At 37.2% G+C, this 17622-nt stretch overlaps 1 protein-coding gene across 1 annotated transcript in view; it reads right to left on the bottom strand.

The window, feature by feature from the left end:
- The window catches only part of LOC137623320 (cytochrome P450 302a1, mitochondrial-like), an 18701-nt gene extending 8681 nt beyond the window's left edge, over positions 1 to 10020 (bottom strand). The window contains exons 1-3 of the mRNA XM_068354122.1: positions 9530 to 10020; positions 1892 to 2129; positions 882 to 975 (exon numbers count right to left, since the gene is read on the bottom strand). Of these exons, the coding sequence (XP_068210223.1) occupies positions 882 to 975; positions 1892 to 2129; positions 9530 to 9785 (588 nt within the window). The 5' untranslated portion in view covers positions 9786 to 10020. The remainder of the gene's footprint in view (positions 1 to 881; positions 976 to 1891; positions 2130 to 9529) is intronic.
- Positions 10021 to 17622: the final 7602 nt, after the last annotated feature.

Below are 17622 nucleotides of genomic sequence, written 5' to 3'. Positions count from 1 at the left end.
AAAAAATTGACCAGTGCCAATGATATGGTTTTGTTATATGATGGAAGATAGTTTGGGAATAAGAAGTTGCTCTGATGGTATGAAAGAATTTGAAAAGAAATTCCATAACCTCCTAGATATGTGAAACTATATGAGCTAATAAGTCCCCGACTGGCTGGCCATTTCTGAGTGATAGTTTAATGATCATGTTTAAAAGCTTTAAGGCCGCTCATGAATGGCAGATGCAAGGGACGGTAACATTGCCCTACCAAGCAGGTCAATGCCGTAGAGACTGACCATATATACATATGACCAGCGCCCAAGCCCCCCTCCCCCCCTCTCCACCCTAGCTAGGACTAAGGAGGGACAGGCAATGGCTGCTGATGACTCAAGACAGACCTTTAGGCTCCCGCAAAACCCTCATCCTTTGCTCACAAGGATGGCAAGGCTGCAGCAACCAAAGAAACTAACGAGTTTGAGCGGGACTTACCCCAGTCTGGCGATCATCAGTCAGGAAAGTTACCGCATCGGCCAGCACAATGATAGAGTGCCTGCAAACTTATTATACGGAGTGAGCATTTAAGAATCATGAGGTGTAGTGTGGCCAATGTCGAAGTGTTTTGCATCGAGAGTTAATCATCATTAATTCGGCCTTTATCATCAGCTTATATTCATATTGAAGAAGTTACAAGATTATTTCAATTGACCAAATGAGCTTCCCTAAAAGGATAAGAAGGCATCCCACAATGTGATTAATCTTGAAGGCTAAAAACATAGTCAAGAGAAGAATTTAAATACTGAAGTGTTAACTTCCAGGAAAAAATTATTCAGAATTTCTGGAAATGGAGATAGTCAGCCATTATTAATGGAAATATATTAGTTTTTTTTTTGAAAGATTTTACCTCGCTGACAACAGAAAGGCGACTCAGGACGCTCTGGGGCCTGCTCAAAACTTTTTGTGCCGGACTTCGTAGCTTCCACCATTCTTCTCCATTTCTGAAAAAATAATGTGTAAGAATAGAGTAAACAAACAAATTAACTCTAAAATATAAATTTTATAACACATCTAATGTAGAATACCACATGACAGATTTTATGAGTGGGCTCAGCCATTTGACAGTTCATGGTATAGTTGGCTTCATTAATTCCGGTACACTTTACGGGAAGCTATAGTTGTATGTCCGTTGACCATTCTGACAAATCGTCTATCAAGACTCGCGTTCCCTATCAAAAATCAGTTTCATATTATTCGGCTTAATCACCATAACACATAACCAACTGATCCCAAGCTCGTTGGCGATCGCTAAGTATTCATAATTACCCCATAAAGGCGACATCCAATTTCGCAGATATCTCTCTCTCTCTCTCTCTCTCTCTCTCTCTCTCTCTCTCTCTCTCTCTCTCTCTCTCTCTCTCTCTCTCTCTCTCTCTCTCTCTATATATATATATATATATATATATATATATATATATATATATATATATATCTATGTCTCTATGCTATAGATGTAAACAATACTGTTTAAATATGTACTTAAGTGTTTGTATTTACTTTTTTTTTTATTCTTTATGCATCACTGAATTACAATGTAGATGTAAACAATGTTACTGTATTACCATGTACTCAAATGTGAGACGCCAATGGGCGCAATAAATTGATTAAAACAAAAAAAAAACTCTCTCTCTCTCTCTCTCTCCTCTCTCTCTCTCTCTCTCTCTCTCTCTCTCTCTCTCTCTCTCTCTCTCTCTCTCTCTCTCTCTCTCTCTCTGAGAAAGGAAAGCAATCAACCTCTCCATAAAAGAGAAAATTTGATAAAAAAAAAAATTCAGTTTCTTAAGTTTCTTTTAAACTATTTGTCTTCCTAGCAAAGCATAATACCTACTAGTTGTAGACAATTCGAGCAAAACTTACGTGGGCAAAAGTCCCCCAGAATTGTACATCTCGGGACGATCCAGCCTGTATTTCTGTAGGGCGATGTGGGAGCGTCTCATTGGGTACCGCCCCTCGGTCGCGTACATCATCTCGATGTCCTGCGGGTCGAAGAGCAGAAGAAGATTCACGTTGCTGATCAACTCTTCTCGCACAATGGGGCCAAATTCCCTTAATTTCTTCAGGCCTGTGTGATGCAGCCTGCCAAACGAGTATTTACCTGTGGGGGTTAAAGAAAGGATTTGTAGAGATATTTTGAAAGTCTATGAGATATTACTCCAGGGTATATTTTTGTTTATTAAGAGATTTCAGCGAGTACAGTTTCCCTAGTGAAAAAACTAGTCTCTAGAGAAAAACTCAAGGTTGAGTACCGTCTCTTTAGAGAAAAAACTCAAGGTTGAGTACCGTCTCTTTAGAGAAAAAACTCAAGGTTGAGTACCGTCTCTTTAGAGAAAAAAACTCAAGGTTGAGTACCGTCTCTTTAGAGAAAAAAACTCAAGGTTGAGTACCGTCTCTTTAGAGAAAAAAACTCAAGGTTGAGTACCGTCTCTTTAGAGAAAAAAACTCAAGGTTGAGTACCGTCTCTTTAGAGAAAAAAACTCAAGGTTGAGTACCGTCTCTTTAGAGAAAAAAACTCAAGGTTGAGTACCGTCTCTTTAGAGAAAAAAACTCAAGGTTGAGTACCGTCTCTTTAGAGAAAAAAACTCAAGGTTGAGTACCGTCTCTTTAGAGAAAAAACTAAGGTTGAGTACCGTCTCTTTAGAGAAAAAACTAAGGTTGAGTACCGTCTCTTTAGAGAAAAAAACTCAAGGTTGAGTACCGTGTCTTTAGAGAAAAAAACTCAAGGTTGAGTACCGTGTCTTTAGAGAAAAAACTCAAGGTTGAGTACCGTGTCTTTAGAGAAAAAACTCAAGGTTGAGTACCGTGTCTTTAGAGAAAAAACTCAAGGTTGAGTACCGTGTCTTTAGAGAAAAAACTCAAGGTTGAGTACCGTCTCTTTAGAGAAAAAACTCAAGGTTGAGTACCGTGTCTTTAGAGAAAAAACTCAAGGTTGAATACCGTCTCTTTAGAGAAAAAACTCAAGGTTGAGTACCGTCTCTTTAGAGAAAAAACTCAAGGTTGAGTACCGTCTCTTTAGAGAAAAAACTCTCTCTTTAGAGAAAAAAAATCAAGGTTTAAGTACAGTCTCTGTAGAGAAAAAAATCAAGGTTTAAGTACAGTCTCTGTAGAGAAAAAAATCAAGGTTTAAGTACAGTCTCTGTAGAGAAAAAAATCAAGGTTTAAGTACAGTCTCTTTAGAGAAAAAAAAATCAAGGTTTAAGTACAGTCTCTTTAGAGAAAAAAAATCAAGGTTTAAGTAGTCTCTTTAGAGAAAAAAAATCAAGGTTTAAGTACAGTCTCTTTAGAGAAAAAAATCAAGGTTTAAGTAGTCTCTTTAGAGAAAAAAAATCAAGGTTTAAGTACAGTCTCTTTAGAGAAAAAAAAATCAAGGTTTAAGTACAGTCTCTTTAGAGAAAAAAAATCAAGGTTTAAGTACAGTCTCTTTAGAGAAAAAAAATCAAGGTTTAAGTAGTCTCTTTAGAGAAAAAAAATCAAGGTTTAAGTAGTCTCTTTAGAGAAAAAAAATCAAGGTTTAAGTACAGTCTCTTTAGAGAAAAAAAATCAAGGTTTAAGTAGTCTCTTTAGAGAAAAAAAATCAAGGTTTAAGTACAGTCTCTGTAGAGAAAAAAATCAAGGTTTAAGTAGTCTCTTTAGAGAAAAAAAATCAAGGTTTAAGTACAGTCTCTTTAGAGAAAAAAAATCAAGGTTTAAGTAGTCTCTTTAGAGAAAAAAATCAAGGTTTAAGTACAGTCTCTGTAGAGAAAAAAATCAAGGTTTAAGTACAGTCTCTTTAGAGAAAAAAAAAATCAAGGTTTAAGTACAGTTCTCTTTAGAGAAAAAAATCAAGGTTTAAGTACAGTCTCTTTGGAGAAAAAAAAAAACAATGTTGGCGGAAGACACTTAAAAATTGATAAAACTTTGTTTTCAAGTTATGAGTAACAACAATACACTCAAGATAAAACCCTTCTTATTCATCTCTATAAATAAATAGGAAAATTATATAGTGGTAAAAATTGACCAGAAGTGATAAAACTTTAAGTCACCGTAAGTCGAGGTTTTACTGTTGAAATTCATAAAAGAAAAAAAATTCAGTATCATGCACAAAAAAATTATAATAGAGTTTTTAGTTGTTTCACGGAATATTTGATTGATTGACTATTACTATTATTATTATTGAGTATTACTATATAGTTCTTGGAAAATAAGTGTCAATGGGGGCTTTAATAAGAGCTTGGTTCTTACTGTGTAACTTGTACACCAAAAATCAACAGCAAGGTATTATCCCAACTGATTTCAAGGTAAAATGGGATAAACGTAATGATCAAGAATTTCATTATTAATTTAGTTATGGTACAGGTAAATTGAGCTTAATTACAATAAGAAGTATAAGCTTAGAAGTTTTGCAGCTATCTATAATGCGATAGAGTGCCCGCAAACTTATTTTGCGGAGTAAGCAGTTAGGAACCAACATTTAAGAGCGGTAATGTCAAAAGAATTATGAGAAATAATCAATTATTAATATTATTAAGGTGCATTCTTAAGTGAAAGGAAAGAATTCGAGTAAGATTAACGTTACTGTGAGTTACGAGGAGACCAAAAGAAAGTGTATGAAATGTTAAGGTAAAACCCAGTTCACCAAGATAATTTGATAGCATCTACAGTGCGCCACCCAAAACATCATCAAGTTTCAAGTCATTTGTAGCTACTAAGATCAACACCAAGTCTTATTTCCATTTGGTACCTTGCCAAACCTATGGTGGCTTTTGAGCAAGGGACTGTTCTGGCACAAGGTTAGGTCAGACTAAAACAATTGTCAAAAGTCTTGTTCAATTCTATAGGACGAAGGTATCTAGCATCTCTGACTTCGGTTATATTAATGTCATTTTAGACATTTAAAGTGTGAATATTTTTCAAGAAAAAGCAGCAAGGTAATTATTAGGTTTTATCATATTTGCATTGTAATTTATGTTAATGGTCTTATATTTGAAGAAGTCTCTGTATTCACGTTACTTATTTCAAATGTTATTGCTATTGTTTTCAACACATGGTTCATTTTAGATTAAAGTCATACTTCTATAACACACACTACGGGCTAGATATATCAAGTTGAAAGTTACTGAAATATTTGACCGATCCGAAAAAAAAAATCTGACTATAAAGCCAATGTTTACTAACTGTTTGGAATATATATTATAAGTTTGTAGACAATGATTAATGTAATTCAGAAATATTACCGTTAATGGAAATACAGTCGGAGAAAAAAATCAATAACAACAAAATCATAAATGTTATAAGTAATTTATATCTTGACTATACAATCCTGGGTCCTTTAATAGGAAGATGACTCCACTAAAGTCATACTAGTGTGTTAAAGGTCTCTGGTCTGTATTCGTGTAGGCACAAATACCCAATTAAGTCCTCTAATTGATTAATACATATATATATATATATATATATATATATATATATATATATATATATATATATATATATATATATATATATATATATATATATATATATATATATATATATATATCAATAGTCATAAACTTTCCTTAGTCTGCCTAGCTCTTATCTTTAAACAAAAATATTTTTGAATATTTTATTTTAATAGTTCATTACTTCTCTTTTGTTTATTTCCTAGTTTCCTTTCCTTACTGGGCTATTTTTCCTTACTAGCGCCCTTGGGCTTATAGTACCTTACTTTTCTAACTAGGGTTGTAGCATAGCTAACAACGACAACAACAACAATAATTAGTTTTGCAAAGAAGCTCCGTATTGACTTTGGGCTAACATTTACGTAATTTCTCCAGTTTAATTTTTGTGTTTGAAATATTTTAGCCCACCTGTAATTAAAAGAGCAGTTTGCGACCTTGGTACCAAAGCCAAAGAGAAAGATGTTATCAGGATTGACACAGGACGAACCCTGAACCAAAGGATTGGGTGCTTTAAATAATGTAAAACTTTTAATATCTTTTTGCATAGTAGATCTCTTGTCGTCCATAAAATGTGAACTAGAGGGGCACTTAGAAGAGCGTAGACCTCCGCTGCGGCAGCTTACTTCTGGACCTTGACCTTTGACCTTAACATGTATTAACTGGCATGGATTTTCAAACACATAGGAACCAAGTTTGAAGTCTGTGACAACGATGTCCAAACTAATGGCTGATTACGTGAATTGGAAATTTTGCTTGACTTGACCTTCTAAAATTTAATAATTTCCATCTTTTTACACAGCAGTTAATCCCTGCAAGTTTCATTACTCTAAGATTAAAATTGTGGCCAGGAAGCTGTTCACATGCAAAGGCACAGGCGGGGGGGGGGGGGGGGGGGGGGACATAACATCCTTCCAACTTCGTTGATGGTCTAGTAACTACTCTGCTATTACTTACGTCCGAACATTAAGTTTTTAGATCTGTTTACAAAACACTTGTGAGCTAAGCAGTTCGAAATATAATAGGATAGTTAAGGCAAACGTGGACTTCCATAAATATATAGATTTATGAAAAATCAGAACAGTTACAGTACTCCATTTCAAAAGGCAACATCAGAATTATCCGTTAAAGGGCCAAAATATTTAGAACCTAGAGCCAGAGCCTTTAAATATGCAGCCCATAGACTATACAATATGCTCCCACGAGACATCCGAATAATTGAAGATATTAAGGCTTTCAAGAGGAAACTGAAGTGTCTCATTCTGAGAGTGTTTTGACACTGATGATCAAACAGTAAGCGAACAATATGCAATGTGAAATGTTAAATGCTCCCGAACGAACATCATAAAACAACCGTTGAGGTCCTGTAGACAGTGTTTCCCAACCCTGGGGTAAATTACCCCAGTGGGGGTAAATTACCCCAGTGGGGGTAAATTACCCCAGTGGGGGTAAATTACCCCAGTGGGGGTAAATTACCCCAGTGGGGGTAAATTACCCCAGTGGGGGTAAATTACCCCAGTGGGGGTAAATTACCCCAGTGGGGGTAAATTACCCCAGTGGGGGTAAATTACCCCAGTGGGGATAAATTACCCCAGTGGGGATAAATTACCCCAGTGGGGATAAATTACCCCAGTGGGGATAAATTACCCCAGTGGGGTAATGGACCCGTATTTTTGGGGTAATCAAGATGTTCTGAAATTGAGTTATTCACATTCCCATAATTATTGCCATAATTCATACACAAAATCTGCAATGATTATTTCATAGGAAAACTCAATAATTTTAACATTTGTTTAGGATCCTTAACTATAAGCAGCCAATAGCGGGCTACATGATCCATACAGTTCATCAGGTGGCTGCAAAAAACATCCGATGTTACCGGGTATATGTTCAATGGGGTCATTGATTAGTTGAAAATAAAATTTTGTGGTAATCATTTAAAAAGGGTTGGGAAACACTGCAGCAGAGAGTTAGGTTCCCATGCTGTAGCGGACCAGATAAGCAGCCTTTAAAGTAAGGTAAATGAGATTTATGCATTTGTACTAATACCATACGCGCTACGTGTATTAAGAGTAATTTTCCCAGTATTGCATTGATAGACCATGTTTGAACGTTAATTATAATCGTAATAGTAGCGTATGTTATGAAGACTTTAATCATTTATTAATTGCCTCAAAGATAGGATGTGATTCTTCTTACTTTTGTTTTACAGTAGGATCCAGTGCTTTAAGAGTAATGCTGATGCTCATTTGTTATTTCCGTATTTTTTTATACAGGAGTTTTGTTTACGATGTTCAAATATAAAAGTTCTGTAGGGTTTAATACTGTTGGGAGGATAAAGTCCAGAAGTCCATACGTAATCCCTTCAGCATATTATTACAAGCTAAGATACAACCCTAGTTTAAAAAGCAAGATGCTTATAAGCCCAAGGGCTCCAACAGGGAAAAATACCAGCGAGGAAAGGAAATAAATTACGAGAAGCAACAAATAATCAATACAAAATATTTTAAGAACAGTAACAACATTAAAACAAATCTTTCATATACTATTTATGAATATAAAAAGAGGAGGAGAACTAAGATAGAACAGTTGAGGGCTCGTATTGACATAAGGCTGTCTTGAATGAAACCGACAAAGATTTTTACAGTTTGTTAATTTTTTTATAAACTACATTTTAGTTTTATCTAAAGAACTTGGCCAGAATTTTTTTTTTTGGGGGGCGGCACTTGCTTTCCTCTTCTTTCGGGTAAAAGTATGGCAGATTCCTACCCTCACCCCCCCCCTTCACAAAAAAAATATCTGCGTTTAGCAGATACCATAAATTAGAATTAGATCATATTCAAAATAATAAATAATTTTATATAAAGCAAAACTTACCTGAAATAACATTAAAAACGATAGTACAATTAAAACAAGACATTGGGCTGAATGGTTATCCATATGAAATTGATATATACCCAAGTGGATAACTACTGCACTGTAATTGTCCAGTAGCTACTTTATTCTTGGTAAGGGTAGAAGAGACTTTTACCTATGGTAAGCAGCTTTTCTAGGAAAAGGACACTAAAATCAAACCGTTGTTCTCTAGTCTTGGGTAGTGCCATAGCCTCTGTACCATGGACTTCCACTGTCTTGGGTTAGAGTTCTCTTGCTTGAGGGTACACTCGAGCACACTATTCTATCTGGCTTCTCTTCCTATTGTTTTGTTAAAATTTTTCAAAGTTTATAACTTTATAAAGGAAATCTTTATTTAAATGTCATTGTTCTTAAAATATATTTTTCTTTGTTTCCTTTCCTCACTGAGCTATTTTCCCTGTTGGAGCCCCTGGGCTTATAGCATCTTGCTTTTCCAACTGGGGTGGTAGCTTAGCAAGTAATAATAATAATAATATATACATCCTATGTATTTCTTAAGAAAACCTTTTCATTAATTTTCTAAACCTTTATTTATTACCGAAAAAAGTGGGAGCTTCTCAACGCAAATAATAATAGTATTTGTACGGTGAATATTTTTTTTTTTATGAATATTCGTAGTAATGTTATTTACCATATTTATCCTAATAAGCAAGATCTGTTCCATTAACTTTTGTGTAGCCATTAAAGTTCCCGGGTGGCCGATGTGGTATCGTCCCTGACTGGTGAACGCCAGACTGGGATAGAGTCCCGGTCACACTCGTTAGTTTCTTTGGTCGCTGCAATCTCACCAACTTAGTGAGCTATGTATGACTTACATGTCTATCTGCCGAGTCATCGGCAGCCATTGCCTGTCACTCCGTGGTCCTAGCTTGTCCTGCTCGATAGGGCAATGTCATTGTCCCTTGCCTCTGCCAATCATGAGTGGCCTTTAAACATCTAACGAATGTCATAGCTGCAGACGTAGTCCGCCAGGCCTGCTCTCTCTCTCTCTCTCTCTCTCTCTCTCTCTCTCTCTCTCTCTCTCTCTCTCTCTCTCTCTCTCTCTCTCGGCCAGGGCTACTTTCTGTTTGACTTATTATCTATACAATAATGGTAAAAAATAATTATTACATTAAAAAAAAAGTATCTACAGTACTAATAAATTAAGTTCAAACTTAAAACCTACCTATAAAAGGAAGATATAAATACAAAGTTCCAACAAAAGGCAAAGATTTCGGTCCGGGTATATCTTCAAAGGGTTTCGCTTTTTCTCTTCCCAGAACTGTGGGCTTTTCCAGGTCATCGCTGCCTCGGGAACTCGAGGACGAGACTGATCCACATCGTCTGCTAGAGCGAGGCTGCTCAAACTTGTGCCGGATAACGAGAGGAAGTATTTCTCGTTGTCTCGAACACCACACCGAACCGTGGTAGAGTTTCAGCATTTTGATAATAATCACTGGAGAGAAATGTATCTTTTATGTATATTCTTTGGGGAACTTTTAATTTTGAAACACTTCACATGCTTACAAGAAAGACAACACTAGCTGAAACTCAACGAACATTAATAGCTATAATGGCGACTTTCTTAACAGCTGACGTTTATCGTCAAAATATCCTTAACGTTAAGTACACCGTGGTCACTCCTTCCTGACTGCTAGTCTACAAAGACTACATTGGTTCGTCGCATATCTCCTCAAGGTGACTTGATGCGCCCGCGAAACTCTGACGTCACAACTTGTCCGATTCTGGAAACTTCTGTATGAGTCGTATAACGGCTTTTGAGGGAACAAACGTTTAAAAACGGGTTTCTATCCGGCTGTGTATAATAGCACATATCAGAATAAATAACCATGACATGCTTGTCACGGACTTCTAAATTATTTATAAATAGTTTTTTTTTTTAATGTTATAGTTTAACTAGCAGTATGCATGAGAAGTCTGTAAAAAACGTTACATTGTTTCTCAGAAGAGCGGTTTCAGTGAATTAACTCGGTTAAATATTGTTTCGGTGAATGAACTGGGTTAAATATTACCTAGAATATTTACAAAATTATCTCTCTCTCTCTCTCTCTCTCTCTCTCTCTCTCTCTCTCTCTCTCTCTCTCTCTCTCTCTCTCTCATTTTGGGAAAGTTTTGATAATTTTTTTTTCGATAAAATAAAATATTGTACGTGACGAAATTTAAATACTTAAAAAAAATTTAGAATTTTTTTGTACGTAAATGTCTAAAGTTACAATTTTAGCTAATGCTTGAATTTAATAGAGTATTAAGTGTTCGTGCAAGATATGATTTGGTAGTGCAATGCATGTTGGGGTGTTTGACGCGCTGCTGATTGGCGTTTTCGAGAATTAACTTTGAGTATGGTAACGAGTGATACGTTTTTTCTGTATAGCAGTTTTGAGGAAATCTCTCTCTCTCTCTCTCTCTCTCTCTCTCTCTCTCTCTCTCTCTCTCTCTCTCCATAGGACATTTCCTTGCCTCGTTTTCCAGTCTTCCTTGTTGGAGCCCTTTTGATTATAGCATCCTGCTTTTCCAACTAGGGTTGCAGAATGATAATAATAATAATAATAATAATAATAAGCTGATGCCCTTTGCTTCAATAGGCGTAGGAGGAGATGATGATGATGATCAACATAAAAGCTGTTTGAAAAAGCCACGAGTTGTCATCTTCGTCACCTCACTCGCACATATCGGAAAGTTGTATTGAATATCAGAAATGCACGAATGCACGTAATTACAATGCACGTGACCAAAGGACAAACGAATCCGTGCAATGAAAGTCATCTTCAGTTCAGTCACTTCAATTTCTTCCTTTAATTGATTTCTCTCAGGATCATTCTATTATTATTAATATTATTGTTGTTGTTGTTGTTGTTGTTTTTGTTTTAATAGTAATAACAGACGAACTAAGTACAGTTTACCTGTTTTGAAGTTAAAAATTTGTGTTTCGGTCAGGAAACTCTGTCTGACATTTTATCCTATTTCGATAGTTTATCTTTTTTTTAATATTTTATTTTATTAAGAAATATAGGTTGAATAGATAACATTTGAATATTTGTTTATAGCAGAATTTTATCTCTTAATTTATTTTTATTGCTTAAATTTTATATATGTATATGAATATATGTATATATATATATATATATATATATATATATATATATATATATATATATATATATATATACATATATATATAGCTTTTATTGCTTAGATTTAATATATATATATATATATATATATATATATATATATATATATATATATATATATATATATATATGTATGTATGTATGTGTGTTCCCTCCCGAGCGTGACTCATTGGGCGGGTAAATCTCATCAATTTTAATAATGATAATAACAATAATAACAATATACTTTGTCGGTCTTTATTATTATTATTATTATTATTATTAGTAGTAGTAGTAGTAGTAGTAGTAGTAGTAGTAGTAGTAGTAGTAGTAGTAATAGTAGTGTTGGGTAATGGAAAATTGCGAAATCACATATCTGTATATTTAAAATTCACAATTTAGAAAAGGTGCGAAATTTCATGACTGAATATTTAATGAGTGAGATTTTAATACCCAGGATTTTTTACACGTTTTGACACTTAAAATTATTACTATTAGTAGTAGTAGTCATCTATTATTAATTTTATTTTATTTTATTTCTTTATTTTAATGTCATGATAATAGAATGATAATTTTTATTGCTATTATTATTATTATTGTATAGCTATTATTATTATTATTATTATTATTATTATTATTATTATTATTATTATTATTATTATTATTATTATTGTATAGCTATTATTATTATTATTATTATTATTATTATTATTATTATTATTATTATTATTAACCACCCTAGTTAACATTGGTTTGGTTTTAGTACTTCCATCCATAATCGACTTCTTGTATAAGCTGGTACGCTTGGAAGTCTCCTTCAAGGGAGAGACACTTGAGAAAAAGCATTGTTTTCATACACATGTCAGTGCGACCCGTCCCTCCGGTGCCCGAGCGCGCAAGAATAGAGATTCTGTGGGTGATAGAGTCACTGGCCATGGTTAGGCCCTTGTAAATGGAAACGTTGGTAGTACGAGCTTGTTATCAAATGAAGAAGAAAGAATTGATATTTGTCTTGTAGAAATCTTGTTTGGACTATATGTGTGTGATGTATTTCTCTCTCTCTCTCTCTCTCTCTCTCTCTCTCTCTCTCTCTCTCTCTCTCTCCTGCATGAGTATATAGAGCTTTAAATTTTATATTTACTCAAATGAAGAAATACTCCACTAAAAGCAAATAGAATTAACTCTGGTATATCGTGAACAATTAACAAGAGGCGATTAAAACAGGTACCAGGTTGGCCAGGGCACTAGCCACCCGTTGAGAAACTACCGCTAGAGAGTTATGGAGTCCTTTGACTGGCCAGGCAGTACTACATTGGATTCTTCTTCCTGGTTATGGTTCATTTTCCCTTTGCCTACACACACACACACACACACACACACACACACACACACACACACACACACACACACACACACACACAGCGAATAGTCTGGCCCATTCTTTACATATTCTCCTCTGTCCTCATACACCTGGCAACACTGAGATTACAAAACAATTCTTCTTCGCCCAAGGGGTAACTGCACTATCATTGTTCAGTGGACACCTCCCCCTAGGTAAAAGTAGAAGAGACTCTTAAGCTATGGTAAGCAGCTCTTCTAGGAGAGGGACACTCCAAAATCAAACCATTGTACTCTAGTCTTGGGTAGTGCCATAGCCTCCTTACCATGGTGTTCTACTGTCTTGGGTTAGATATCTCTTACTTGAGTGTACACTCGGGCATACTTCTATCTTTTTTTTCTTCCTCTTTTTTTAATTTTTTATAGTTTATATAGGAGATATTTATTTTAATGTTATTATCCTTAAAATATTTAATTTTTGTTTCCTTTCCTTACTGGGCTTTTTTTTTGTTGCTGGATCCCCTGGGCTTATAGTATCCTGCTTTTCCAACTAGCTTAATAATAATAATAATAATAATAATAATAATAATAATAATAATAATAATAATAATAATACTTCTGATTAAACACGAAGAATGTCTTTAGTACGCTTTAAATTTTGTGTATCCAGAGACAAGCGATGTTTTGAAAAAAAAAAAAAAGAAAAAAAAATCGATCTAATAACAAACTTTCTAAACCCTGTCCTACATCGCTAAGCCCTGGATAACTTCCTATTTTGTTTCAGTTTTGGACGGTTGTCGGTGCAATAGTGGGACATGAGATATGTAGATTTTACAGGCGGGTTGGCTGATTAATAACCCAATTTTAGATTTTTCTACTTATTATCTTAAGTTTTAAATAGCGAAACTTTTTTTTCCACTGATAACCTTATGAAATCAGACCTTGAGACGGGACGAGGCTGTCGTAATCAATGCTGGTTTCTTAGGAAAATGTGAATGGATTTCTCATTTCTGAAGTGATGATAGAAAAAAAATTAATTTTTAATTTAAAATTAATTTTCTAATACTCACCTGCACAATCAACATTTGCCGATAGATCTTGTTACAGCAAGTTGCTTCCAATTTGATTTACTCTAACCCATTCTTCTTCTTGGGGTATTAAAGCCAACACTTGTTGTTGGCACGGGCATTACGTAAGTATAATATACACACTAAGTCCTGAGTGAAAAACAATTATATCAGTTAATTTCAAAATGTTCATGCTAATGATAAGAATTATCTAAGATTTCGTTAATTTAATGAGTTGGTAGGCCGACGTAGCATGGTAAATTTCTTATAATTGTCTATACATGTCGTTCGCTAGTTATCCAACTACCATATTTGATTTGGTCGCCATCTGTTCTAACAAGAGCGATCTGCCGGCTCAATTTTAGAGTCCAGAGCGATAGCGTAACGATGTAAGGCGACCAAGGGCGCTCGGGACTTGTGTGGTATCCTTCCTGTAAACCTCACCACCAGGAATCATCACTTTTGATCTCTGCAGGAGTAGGAGAGACCTGAAACTGCTCTGATCATTGATAGTGGGGCAGGTGGGAGGGCATCTAATGTTGATTGTGCAGGTGAGTATTAGAAAATTAATTATAAATTAAAAATTACATTTGTCTAATACCCAACTGCACAATCAACATTTGCCGATTCCCCACATTTAGCTGGATGGGGGGAAATGATCAGTTTGATGCTAGGAAGGTTGCCTGAATTGTAGCTTACCTTGATTGACTTGACGATGTGTCACAGCATAATTGTCAGTTCGTCAGTCAGTCGCCATGTCAGGGCCAAGTCCATAGGGAGCTACTGTCTAGGCATCCTCTGTGGTCGCTCTGTTGACGAAGCTACAGGCATAGTGGTCCTCTCCCTACTGTCTGGTCATGTTTCGGACACTTACGACTTGTGAGAGAGACCCTGTACTCAGCAATCTAGACCCTCCAAGCTGTCACTTCCGTTGAAGGGGTTCGATTGGTGGTACATGCGTCCTGCATTCAACAATCTAGGCCTTTCAAGGTGTCACTTCCATTGAAAGGGTTCAATAGTTGATGCTAGAGGACCTGAGCCTAACGATTCTGCCTCTCAAGGTGTCACTTCCATTAAGAGGGTTTAATCGTCAGTGCATGTGAAGGTATGACGTAATAATTCCATCTCCCCAGCCAAGTTCAGCGAAGAGGAGAGGAAACGGTGATGACAGTGGTTAAGCAATGACTCCGCCCGCTGCCACAATGGGACCCAAGGAACGGACATTATTATATACTAATTCTACATCTTTTAAGTAAAATGATGAAAAAACCGAGTTAGACCTCCACGTCGCAGCCTTCAGAATAGAAGACATTGATGTGTTGGTCCAAAAACGTAGTGAAGTAGCCATACCCCTAATACTGTGGGCTCCTGATGCTCTCCCTTGAGTTGATGACATGGGCGATGCCCCCGATGCACCTTTAATAACCTGTCTAAGAAGGAAGGCCATCGCATTCTTTGACAAGGTTTTGTTTGGGCATTTAGGAGAGACGAAAAGCGCCCTAGGACGTGGCTGGATAGTCTTTGTCCTGTCTAGGTAGTAACGAAGAGCTCTTACTGGGCACAGAAGTCTCTCTTCATCGTCTCTACCCACTCTCTCTGAGAGGGATATCAGAACGAATTCCCGAGGAAGTGGATTGTTGAATGACTCTGTTTTCGCTCTGAATTCTGGCAAATAATGCAAAACAAAGTCTCTTCCCCTCCAAGCCACCCCCGCTGAAAGTGCCTGCAATTCCCCAACCCTTTTTGCAGTTGCCAAGGCTACAAGGAAAAGTGCCTTCATGGACAAGTTTCGAAGATCTGCTGATGCTAGTGGTTCATAAGGCTCCGTAGTTAAAGCCTTAAGGACCACGTCCAAGTCCCAAAGAGGAGCTGAAATCACCTTTTTAGGAATTTCAATTTCGAAGGACCTAATGAGATCGGTAATGATTGGATCTTCAAGCATCTCCCTGAAGGCAAATCTGAAAACCGAGGATAACATAGCTCTATATCCCCTGATGGCTGGAACGGATAGACGTCTTTCCTTACGAAGGAATAACAGGAAATCTGCAATCTTGGCAACTGTCAGGTTCGAGATTGAGTGTTTTGTGTCCTTACACCACTTCCTGAATATCTTCCACTTGTACTGGTAATTTATACGAGTGGAAGGTCTTCGAGCGAAGGTAACTTGTTGGGCCACCTGCCTTGAGACTCCTCGAGCCCTGGCAAATCTGCGGATAGTCTCCATGCAGTCAGCTGAAGAGCTTGTGGTCTTAGATGAAACACGTGTCGATGAGGCTGTTTGAGGAGGTCTCGTCTGACAGGCAACCTCCTTGGGGTGTCTACTGACAGCTCTAAGAGGTCCACAAACCAGTCTTTCTGAGGCCAGAAGGGTGTGTCCAGAGTAAGACTGCATCCTGTGGACTCCCTCAGTTTGTTCAGAATGTTCCTTATCAGAGGAAACGGAGGGAACGCATATCCCTGAAGATGCCTCCAGTCCTAAAGCATAGCATCTGTTCCCACTGATCCCGGATCGATGTGAGGACTGAAGTAAGCCTGAAGTCTGTGGTTCATTGCGGTGGCAAACATATCCACTGTTGCTGGCCAGAGATGAACCAAATCGTCTACCACTTGCTGATGAATGGTCCATTCGGAGTTTAAGATCTGATCCCTTCGACTCAGAACATCTGCTGTCACGTTCGCCTTGCCCATGATGAACTGAGGCATGAGTGTCACGCTCTTTCCCTCTGCCCAGGCCAGAATCTCTTGGGCAAGACTGTCCAGCTTCTGGGACCTCGTCCCTCCTTCCTTCCTTATGTAAGAAATAGCCGTCGAGTTGTCGGCGAACACTGCGACGACTCTTGAAGGGCACAGATGGTTGAAGTGACAGAGAGCAAGCTGTATTGCTCTGAGTTCTCTCCAATTGATAGATTCCTCCAATTCCTGTGCTGTCCATGTCCCTGACACGAACTGGTCCCCTATTGATGCCCCCCATCCGGAATCCGAAGCATCTGAAAACAACATGATATCTGGAAGAGGAGTTGACAATAGAAGACCTTGGTTCAAGTTCACTGGATTGGACCACCAGATTAGACTCTGTCTGATCGTCTCTGTCCATTGAACCTGAAAATGATGATCCTCTTGATCCCAAAGGTTGTGGAGTTGGTGTTGCAGTGGTCTGATTCTCCTCCTTCCTCTGGGAACTAACAGAATTAGCGACGACAGGAGGCCGATGAGTCTCATCCAAAGTTTGGCTGGAGGTGCGTTTGTCGTTAAAAATAATTTGATGCATTCCTGAAGAGTCTGGATGCGATCTTGTGTCGGGAAAGCCTTCAAAATTGAGGAGTCTATCTTCATTCCTAGATAGATGGAAACTTGACTGGGGATTAGGGTCGACTTCTCTAAGTTGATCTGAATGCCCAGTTTGTTGCACAATCTCAGAACTACATCCCTCGTGTAGATGGCTTCCTGTTCTGAGCTCGACAGGAATAGCCAATCGTCCAAATATCTCACCATTCTTATGCCTCTCTTGTGGAAGGCGGCTCCCACAGGTGCCATAAGGCGAGTGAAGACCTGTGGAGCTGTCGTTAGGCCAAAGCAGAGAGCTTTGAACTGCCATACCTCCTGTTCCCAGCAAAACCTCAGTAGATGTCGGGACTGAGGGTGAATGGGAACTTGGAGATACGCGTCTTTCAGGTCGAGTGAGAAGAACCAGTCGTTCCGTCTGACCGCCAAAAGGACCGACCTTGGAGTCTCCATTTTGAAAT

The sequence above is a fragment of the Palaemon carinicauda genome, chromosome 30, assembly GCF_036898095.1.
Source record: "Palaemon carinicauda isolate YSFRI2023 chromosome 30, ASM3689809v2, whole genome shotgun sequence".
In the NCBI taxonomy this organism is placed as follows: Eukaryota; Metazoa; Arthropoda; class Malacostraca; order Decapoda; family Palaemonidae; genus Palaemon; species Palaemon carinicauda.
Note: the sequence above shows the minus strand (reverse complement) of the source record. Positions and strands in the feature narration are given on the sequence as shown.